This window comes from Danio rerio, chromosome 5 (genome assembly GCF_049306965.1).
Source record: "Danio rerio strain Tuebingen ecotype United States chromosome 5, GRCz12tu, whole genome shotgun sequence".
NCBI classification, from domain to species: domain Eukaryota; kingdom Metazoa; phylum Chordata; class Actinopteri; order Cypriniformes; family Danionidae; genus Danio; species Danio rerio.
This window is the reverse complement of record NC_133180.1, coordinates 6296096-6307500: the sequence shown is the minus strand read 5'-3', so window position 1 is coordinate 6307500 and position 11405 is coordinate 6296096. Positions and strand designations below refer to the sequence as shown.

Genomic DNA, 11405 nt, shown 5'->3' with positions numbered 1-11405 from the left:
TTAATATACATTTTTAGTGATTAACAATTTTATTGATTCGTATCAAAATACAGAAATCAATGCAGTATCTCTGTACAGAATCATATTTTTATGCCTTTAATCAACCCAACCAAACTAGTCCACAACTAAGCCCTTAAAGTCACAACTTGGCTATCATTAAATATTAATATACATTTTTAATTAATCAATCAATTAAATGACTTTATTATTTATTTATATTTATATTTATATAAAAATATAAATAGTATATATTAGTTTATAAAAAATACTAGAAATTGATGTCAGTGGGTTGTTTATTTCTGTTAATTGATCATTATTTATTTCGTACTATTGTCTAACACATTACTAACACTAAAACTTAAATGCTTAAAATATAAATATGATATTCACTATAAAAGTCTACAGTATAGTAATATTTATATTTATATTTTTAGTTTTTATTTTAATTTTCTTTGTTTTATTTTAGTGATGTGCCTTTTTTTATTAGTTACTAATAAACTAATAAAAGGCTTGTTTTCTTAGTAGGGTTTTTCAGTATTTTTGTTCAGCATTTATTTCTACATTTATTTAACGTTTAGGGATATTAGTACTTTAACTTAAAATTATTTTAAGTTAGTTTTCAATTAATCTCTTTTTTAGGTTTACTTTTCTCATCTTAATATATTTATTGTATTATTTATATGTTTTCATTTTAATTGATTTTTAAAATAGATATATTTTAATTTTATAACAACACCACTGCTGATTTTAGTCAGAAATGTGTGTAAACATTATGGTAATTAACTTTACTGAAGCTGTAGGCAGCTGTGGACCAGCAGATTTAAACTCAACAGATTTAGTCATTAGTGTTAAAGTTGTTCCTCGTATCCTTGTTGTTATGTGTCTCTTGAGACTGAATGGCATTAATTAATAAAGGCCAGGATCAATGGTGACTGCTCTGTCTTATGTGTCAGCATCTCTTCCTGAGGCCACGCCACAGTTAGTAGGTCATTGGAGCGGTTTTAGCGTATTTGATGGGTGCTGTTAGAGAAATTAACTTCTACATTTAAAGCTTATAGCTAACATAAAACCAAAGAGAAACAAAAGATGAATGTTGTTTCATGGGGTACTGCTTAGGGTTGTGTGATATTATTGTCCAAAACTTATATAATACATACGGTGCTCAGCATAAATGAGTGCACACCATTTTGAAAATTAATACTTAAATTCATTTCTCAATCAATATAGGTCATATATTTTGATGCATTTGAACAAAACATGTTTATTAAACAGATATATTTATTAAAATGTTTTATATAACAGATATATTTAAATATAAAATGTTTTAGTCCCCAAACATCTTTAGAAATAGAAAGGTATTACATTTAAGTTAATGCAAAATACTGCAACAATTTAATATATTTTTTGTTTCTCTTGATTTTTGCTCTTTTTTTCAATGTTTTTATTTTTATTTAATATTTTTCCCTCACACATAAATTTAGCCTGCACATTTTTCGACCGTTATCAAAGTTATTTCGTTAGATTAGCTCCATATTTGGCTTCATTACTGATTAATCTAATATAAATGCACAAATATAATATTGTTAAGTATCCTTTAGAACATATTTATTTAATTGAGGGATTTGTGAGGGGTGTACTTGTATATTTTGAGCACTGTAGATATATATTTAGCATTTATGTATGGATAGTTACATTATATTTTCCCCGAGTATGTTTTTCTGCTAGTACATTAGCTAAAAACACCAGTAGGTGGCAGAAAGTCCCTGTCTTATGAGTAATTTGATTAAGTATTTATTTAAACACTGTTCAAATCACTGTATAAGCAAACCATTTACTAACACTATTAGCTTAAACTACTTATTAGCTGTTTATTACTAGTTAGTCAGGTAGAGGTTAGGTTTATTTTATTAGGGATGCAGAATAATATTATACTTTGTAACTATTAATGAACAGTTAACATCTTAATAAGAGCATGAACGGTGACCTAAACTAAAGCGTTACCCTATTTGCCCAATAATGCATTAAAATCATAACCGTAATCTAATTATCATAAGTCATAATCATTTTATTAAATAAAGGTAATAACTAATAACATTCAGTTGTTATTAGTTATATTAGTTACACGCCATGCCATAAAGCACAAATCATATCAGACTGGTTTATTGAACATGACATTGAGTTCACTGTACTCAAATTGCCTCAAAAGTCACCAGATCATAATCCAATAGAGCTCCTTTGGGATGTGGTGGAATGGGAGATTGGCATCATGGATGTGCAGCCGGCAAATCTAAAGCAACTGCAAGATGCAATCATATCAATATGGACCAAAATCTTAGAGGAATATTGTTGAATCTATGCCACGAAGGATTAAGGCAGTTCTGAAGGCAAAAGGGGTCCAACCTGGGACCAGTAAGGTGTACCTAATAAAGTGGCCAGTGAGTGTACTTAAGGCTTTTGAAATTGCATGTTTACGCTGAACATGCATATGCAATAAAGCAGTTTTCCTTAATATACCTGTCAAAGTAACTTTTTAAGCAGCTTAGGTCAATTTTGTGACTCATATACCATTATGCAAGTTCAGCAATCGATCACAAAAAAGTAAATGTGATCCCATCATAAACCTAATCTTATGATGAATATCGCTTGACCAACTTTTTCAAACTTGTATGCAAATCCCATTCCACAGCATGTGAAACTCATGAAACTTTCAGAGCAGAGTCCAGATCTGTTTTCCTCTCCTTGCTATCTTTTTCAGCTAAAGGCCATGTCTTACTGCCATGACTTTGAACAAACTTGTTAACCCCAATTGTTTAACCCTCTTTATTAGTTTGTGCACATTTAAGCGTCTGTTATGAAGATTTTAATAATAATAAGCTTTATTTTTTTATATAACGCCTTTAAAAGTAGCATCTCAAGGCACTTTGCAGATGTAAAATGTGCAACAGTAAAAGATACAGATTTGGCTACTAAGAATGTGCGTTTTTGCACGCGCAATACTGCAATTTGTCAACTGCAGTCACGTGCAATACTGCGGTTGTAAAAGCCACCTTTTCATTTAACAAAAAAAAACATTTCTGTGCTTTACGCAATAGCCACCAGGTGGCGGAAGAAACAACCGCTTTTTCATTGACTAATGCTGCATTAACACCAGACGCGGAACGTGCGTTAAGCGCGAGTGATTTGCATGGTAAGTCAATGCAAACGCGCAAATAGATATCCTGCGGCACGATACACGCGACTGGTGCGGCGCGAATTGAGCGTTTTGCGCGTTTGACAAAATGATAAAAATTAAATCTGAACTTCAGCGGACATTTGCGCCACGTTAACCAATCAGAAGTTTGCTCTTGTGGGGGCGTGATTGTGACGTAGAACTTGTTGATGGTGTCCCGGGGGAAATCCTCCAGGCGACACCGACAACAAGTCATCAAACTGGGCTTGGCTAAGTCAGAAGCACCACTGAAAGCCTCCGTCATCCAGGTTCAGTTTCTGGAGGAGTTTATGAGCTCACAGAGCTGGATGCACCTCTGAAAGGATGTAGTGGACTCAGACACGACCCTAAACAAATCAACGCTGTTTTTCAGTCTTCATAAAGCACATAAACACTGTTATTTTCTTCATAAAATCCATGTTAGCCATTTAGCTACGAAGCTAGAGTCACTGGGCAGACAGAAGCCCTGCTCATCACACGAGTCCGCGTCTGTTCTGAAGTGAATTTAATGCACGAATGAAGCGAGTAAACTCAAATGTTCACGCGGCTATTTACGCGCGAATAGCAAATCCGCGCTTTCACGTCTGGTGTGAACACAGCATTACAGGTAGTGATCATACAGTACATGTCATTAAATGTTAAATATTTCCAGCACTCGACTAGCATATTCCAAAGGGGTGTGCTATCTGCACTTAAATAGACACTCCAAAATTGGCATTTTAAAAAGTTCAACTATAATGTATATGTTTATAATGTATATGTTTTCACACCGTTTACAGGTAGCTCATGTGCTCAATATCATGGATCAGTTCAGTATGCTCACCATGTTACATAACTGCCCCCTGCTGGCCATGTATTTCTTGTGTTAAACCATGTTGTGGTGTCACACACTTTACCGGGGAGTTGTGCGATTTCTCAGTAGCCATATCTGTACATACCAGGATAGGCAAAAAAGGTGGTAATAAATAAAATGGTAAAAAAGGTGGTAATAATAAAATAATTAAATAATAATTATAAACACATAATAATAGATATAAACTCAAATAAAATCTGCCTGTCTCTCTACCCCTAAGTCCTTTTTAAGTGATGTAAACACACTCAGGGATTCTGCATTTTATTTATTCATTTAGTTGCCAATGAATTGTCTGTGTGCTGATTAATCTCCAGTTCTCCTTATTTAGGGATACTAAGGCAGAAAGCGGTTGCTTGAGTAGAAAGGAGGTCAGTTTGGACGTCCTGTGGGTTTATGGTGTGCTTGATGTTTGCAGAGGGAGACTCTGTTACGGCAACTGGAGACAAATCAGCTTGACATCGATGCCACTCTGGAGGAGCTCAGTGTTCAGCAGGAGACAGAGGACCAGAACTATGACATGTGAGGGTCATGCGCACACACGCGTACAGTACTGCACACACTCAGGCTGCCTCCGAAATCGCCTACTTCACAGTAGGTACTGCGTTTGAACTTAAATGTAGTACCCGACCATTAGGAGTAAAAGTACGTTCTACGCAGTTTGAATGCTAGTACTATGAATGGAACTCGGACATACTACATTCGACATTTTGTGATGATCATGTGAACTCCCTGCATCAGTTGCGTTGCTTCACTCCCATTCATGAATTCTCTCGTAGTGAATCATGGGATAGAGTAGTGCGTACCAGATGCAAACCTCAGAGTCTCGGCGGAAGTAGTAGGTCATCCGGGGACTTCTTGCATATTGTTTTTCCAATTCTATGAATTCTGACACACTACTCTGCTCACATACTGTTTTTAGCGTACTATGTAGTATGGAAGAATGAGATTTTTGGATGCAGCCTTATTATATTTAGACTTGGTACATTCACAAAGGCTATGGCTATACCTGAAATTCACTGTGAGAGTTTGCGCACCAAATAAATTTCCATGAGCTGACATGTGAGGGTCAAACCATGCATACACACACACGTACAGTACAGCAAATACTTAGGCTGCCTCCGAAAACGCCTAGGTCAGGGGTCGGCAACCCAAAATGTTGAAAGAGCCATATTGGACCAAAAAAAACAAAAACAAATATGTCTGGAGCCGCAAAAAATTAAAAGCTTTATATAAGCCTTATAATGATGGCAACACATGCTGTATGTATTTATATTAGCTATATTAGCCTACTATAAAAATGACTTCGTTGGCTACAAATACATACTGAGCCTTCATGGTAAAATTTTCATTTCCCTGCAGTGCATCCTGTAGAGAATGACGTGCCACATGACTACTCTGTTGTACAATGCCGTCTCAAGTTTAACTTAATTACAGTATAATAATGAATTATGTTTAATGTTCAAGTTTAACTTCATTACAATATTAATGAATTGTTTAATGATCAAGTTTAACTTCATTACAATATTAATGCATTATGTTTAATGTTCAAGTTTAACTTCATTACAATATTAATGAATTGTTTAATGATCAAGTTTAACTTCATTACAATATTAATGCATTATGTTTAATTATCAAGTTTAACTTCATTACAATATTAATGCATTATGTTTAATTATCAAGTTTAACTTCATTACAATATTAATGCATTATGTTTAATGATCAAGTTTAACTTCATTACAATATTAATGCATTATGTTTAATTATCAAGTTTAACTTCATTACAATATTAATGCATTATGTTTAATGTTCAAGTTTAACTTCATTACAATATTAATGCATTATGCTTAATTATCAAGTTTAACTTCATTACAATATTAATGCATTATGTTTAATTATCAAGTTTAACTTCATTACAATATTAATGCATTATGTTTAATTATCAAGTTTAACTTCATTACAATATTAATGAATTGTTTAATGATCAAGTTTAACTTCATTACAATATTAATGCATTATGTTTAATTATCAAGTTTAACTTCATTACAATATTAATGAATTGTTTAATGATCAAGTTTAACTTCATTACAATATTAATGCATTATGTTTAATTATCAAGTTTAACTTCATTACAATATTAATGCATTATGTTTAATTATCAAGTTTAACTTCATTACAATATTAATGCATTATGTTTAATGATCAAGTTTAACTTCATTACAATATTAATGAATTATGTTTAATGATCAAGTTTAACTTCATTACAATATTAATGCATTATGTTTAATGTTCAAGTTTAACTTCATTACAATATTAATGCATTATGCTTAATTATCAAGTTTAACTTCATTACAATATTAATGCATTATGTTTAATGATCAAGTTTAACTTCATTACAATATTAATGCATTATGTTTAATTATCAAGTTTAACTTCATTACAATATTAATGAATTATGTTTAATGATCAAGTTTAACTTCATTACAATATTAATGCATTATGTTTAATGTTCAAGTTTAACTTCATTACAATATTAATGCATTATGATTAATTATCAAGTTTAACTTCATTACAATATTAATGCATTATGATTAATTATCAAGTTTAACTTCATTACAATATTAATGAATTATGTTTAATGATCAAGTTTAACTTCATTACAATATTAATGCATTATGCTTAATTATCAAGTTTAACTTCATTACAATATTAATGCATTATGTTTAATGTTCAAGTTTAACTTCATTACAATATTAATGAATTATGTTTAATGATCAAGTTTAACTTCATTACAATATTAATGCATTATGTTTAATTATCAAGTTTAACTTCATTACAATATTAATGAATTATGTTTAATGATCAAGTTTAACTTCATTACAATATTAATGCATTATGCTTAATTATCAAGTTTAACTTCATTACAATATTAATGCATTATGTTTAATTATCAAGTTTAACTTCATTACAATATTAATGCATTATGTTTAATTATCAAGTTTAACTTCATTACAATATTAATGAATTATGTTTAATGATCAAGTTTAACTTCATTACAATATTAATGCATTATGTTTAATGATCAAGTTTAACTTCATTACAATATTAATGCATTATGTTTAATTATCAAGTTTAACTTCATTACAATATTAATGCATTATGTTTAATGTTCAAGTTTAACTTCATTACAATATTAATGCATTATGCTTAATTATCAAGTTTAACTTCATTACAATATTAATGCATTATGTTTAATTATCAAGTTTAACTTCATTACAATATTAATGCATTATGTTTAATTATCAAGTTTAACTTCATTACAATATTAATGAATTGTTTAATGATCAAGTTTAACTTCATTACAATATTAATGCATTATGTTTAATTATCAAGTTTAACTTCATTACAATATTAATGAATTGTTTAATGATCAAGTTTAACTTCATTACAATATTAATGCATTATGTTTAATTATCAAGTTTAACTTCATTACAATATTAATGCATTATGTTTAATTATCAAGTTTAACTTCATTACAATATTAATGCATTATGTTTAATGATCAAGTTTAACTTCATTACAATATTAATGCATTATGTTTAATGTTCAAGTTTAACTTCATTACAATATTAATGCATTATGCTTAATTATCAAGTTTAACTTCATTACAATATTAATGCATTATGTTTAATGATCAAGTTTAACTTCATTACAATATTAATGCATTATGTTTAATTATCAAGTTTAACTTCATTACAATATTAATGCATTATGTTTAATTATCAAGTTTAACTTCATTACAATATTAATGCATTATGTTTAATGATCAAGTTTAACTTCATTACAATATTAATGCATTATGTTTAATGTTCAAGTTTAACTTCATTACAATATTAATGCATTATGCTTAATTATCAAGTTTAACTTCATTACAATATTAATGCATTATGTTTAATGATCAAGTTTAACTTCATTACAATATTAATGCATTATGTTTAATGATCAAGTTTAACTTCATTACAATATTAATGCATTATGATTAATTATCAAGTTTAACTTCATTACAATATTAATGCATTATGTTTAATGATCAAGTTTAACTTCATTACAATATTAATGCATTATGTTTAATGTTCAAGTTTAACTTCATTACAATATTAATGCATTATGCTTAATTATCAAGTTTAACTTCATTACAATATTAATGCATTATGTTTAATGATCAAGTTTAACTTCATTACAATATTAATGCATTATGTTTAATGATCAAGTTTAACTTCATTACAATATTAATGCATTATGATTAATTATCAAGTTTAACTTCATTACAATATTAATGCATTATGTTTAATGATCAAGTTTAACTTCATTACAATATTAATGCATTATGTTTAATGTTCAAGTTTAACTTCATTACAATATTAATGCATTATGATTAATTATCAAGTTTAACTTCATTACAATATTAATGCATTATGATTAATTATCAAGTTTAACTTCATTACAATATTAATGAATTATGTTTAATGATCAAGTTTAACTTCATTACAATATTAATGCATTATGCTTAATTATCAAGTTTAACTTCATTACAATATTAATGCATTATGTTTAATGTTCAAGTTTAACTTCATTACAATATTAATGAATTATGTTTAATGATCAAGTTTAACTTCATTACAATATTAATGCATTATGTTTAATTATCAAGTTTAACTTCATTACAATATTAATGAATTATGTTTAATGATCAAGTTTAACTTCATTACAATATTAATGCATTATGCTTAATTATCAAGTTTAACTTCATTACAATATTAATGCATTATGTTTAATTATCAAGTTTAACTTCATTACAATATTAATGCATTATGTTTAATTATCAAGTTTAACTTCATTACAATATTAATGAATTATGTTTAATGATCAAGTTTAACTTCATTACAATATTAATGCATTATGTTTAATGTTCAAGTTTAACTTCATTACAATATTAATGCATTATGTTTAATTATCAAGTTTAACTTCATTACAATATTAATGCATTATGTTTAATGTTCAAGTTTAACTTCATTACAATATTAATGCATTATGTTTAATGTTCAAGTTTAACTTCATTACAATATTAATGCATTATGCTTAATTATCAAGTTTAACTTCATTACAATATTAATGCATTATGTTTAATGATCAAGTTTAACTTCATTACAATATTAATGCATTATGTTTAATGTTCAAGTTTAACTTCATTACAATATTAATGCATTATGCTTAATTATCAAGTTTAACTTCATTACAATATTAATGCATTATGTTTAATTATCAAGTTTAACTTCATTACAATATTAATGAATTATGTTTAATGATCAAGTTTAACTTCATTACAATATTAATGCATTATGTTTAATGTTCAAGTTTAACTTCATTACAATATTAATGCATTATGTTTAATTATCAAGTTTAACTTCATTACAATATTAATGCATTATGTTTAATGTTCAAGTTTAACTTCATTACAATATTAATGCATTATGTTTAATGTTCAAGTTTAACTTCATTACAATATTATTGCATTATGTTTTGCTTTGATGAAATTAAAGAAATGCAATAAAGAAATCAGATTTTTTAATGTTTTTTTTATTTTGAGGATTCAAAAAAACAACATCAAAATGAACGTGCACAACGTGCCCCTTATCTGAGCAACAAACAGTGCGATAAAACGCAGCCTGCCATTTCCATTTCAAGATCAGCTCGAGTCATTCCTGGGAATGTGTTCAACAAGGAAGGGTCAATCTCCAGGGGTATGTGTCAAGGAAAGACAGTCTCGTTTTTTCCTTTCGCCACTCGCAAAATCTGCTCCCAAATGCAGTTTGCATATCAACGATCGCACCTTGTAAATAATCACCGTTGAGTGAGTGATCGGGATGGGCTTCTTTGAATTCTCTCAGGGAGGGAAAATGAGAAAGCGTGCCCCGCTGTACATCTTTGGCAAAGACAGCTTGCGCTCCATGGCGCATCACACAGCCGCCGGTTTGTTTACAACAGCTACCTGCCTGGCATCCCGCCCTGCTGATAGAAACGTGTGTCGCAGGCTATGACGCAAATCTTCGTTGACAGAAATGTTGAAATTAAATATTCTACACACTTTTACAGCATTGGAAAACGTTAAGATTGTTTGTCCTCCTATAGAAACTATATTAAAACAAAAAATATATTTACCTCCCTCATCGTTTTCCATTTTCAAACATTTTTTGAAAAAGTTCCAGGGAGCCACTAGGGCAGCGCTAAAGAGCCGCATGCGGCTCTAGAGCCGCGGGTTGCCGACCCCTGGCCTAGGTACTGCGTTTGAACTTAAATGTATCACTTGGCCAACAGAAAAGTACGTTCTATACATTATGAATGTGAGTACTATGAATGGAACTCAGACGTACTACTGCCGCCATTTTGTCATGACTACATGACCTACCCGCGTCAGTTACGTCACTTCACTCCCATTCATGAATTCTCTCGTGGTGCATCATGGAAAAGAGTAGCGTGCATCGGATGCAAACTTTAGAATCTCGCTTTAAGTAGTACTGTAGGTCATCCGGGTACTTCTAGCATACTGTTTTACGAAATCTATCAATTCTGACAAACTATTCTCGCATACTGTTTTTAGCGTACTATATAGTATGGAAGTATGCGATTTTTGGATGCAGCCTTATTATATTTAGACTCGGTACATTCACAAAGCCTTTGGCTGTATCTAAAATTTACTGTGAGTTTGCGCACCAAATAAATTCCCACAAACTATGACACACACACACACACACATACAGTACAAATGGTGTTCGCTGGATCTTAAAAAGTTATTAAAAGTTGATAAATCAATTTAGAGAAACTGAAGACCCCTCATTACGTATTGAGAAGCCTTAAATGCTATTTTTCATGTGCTCAGCATAATTGAGTACAGCCCATTTTGAAAATTAATATTTGTATCCATTTCTCAGTGAATATAGGCAATTTGTTTTTGTGCATTTAATCAAAACAGATTTATTAAACAGATATATTTATTAAAATAATATTTTAGTCACCAAGCATATTTAGAAATTGAAAGATAAACAAACAACTAAAATGCCTGTGTCAATCGCGTCGCTTGATTATTAATAGTCCGGACTGCTGAACGAATCACTGGCGCTGGCCTTCCTACACTTCAAGAACTGTACTCCTCCAGAGTGAGTAAAAGGGCTCACAAAATCACTCTGGACGCCTCGCACTCAGCACACTTCCTGTTTAAACTGGTGCTTCAGAGATCCAAGCACAAAAACAGCCAGACACAGGAAAAGTTGCTTTCCTCAGGCCATCTAC

General features: G+C 30.2%; 1 protein-coding gene across 9 annotated transcripts in view; it reads left to right on the top strand.

Annotated features, from left to right (window-relative positions):
• The window catches only part of rabl6a (RAB, member RAS oncogene family-like 6a), a 98391-nt gene that overhangs the window by 26482 nt on the left and 60504 nt on the right, over window positions 1-11405 (top strand). For all 9 annotated transcript variants that reach the window (XR_012406656.1, XM_073951902.1, XM_068221396.2 and 6 more), the window contains one exon: window positions 4477-4580. Coding sequence is in view for 8 of the 9 variants with exons in the window: in XM_073951902.1 (XP_073808003.1) it covers window positions 4477-4580 (104 nt within the window). In the remaining variant the exon portion in view is untranslated. The remainder of the gene's footprint in view (window positions 1-4476; window positions 4581-11405) is intronic.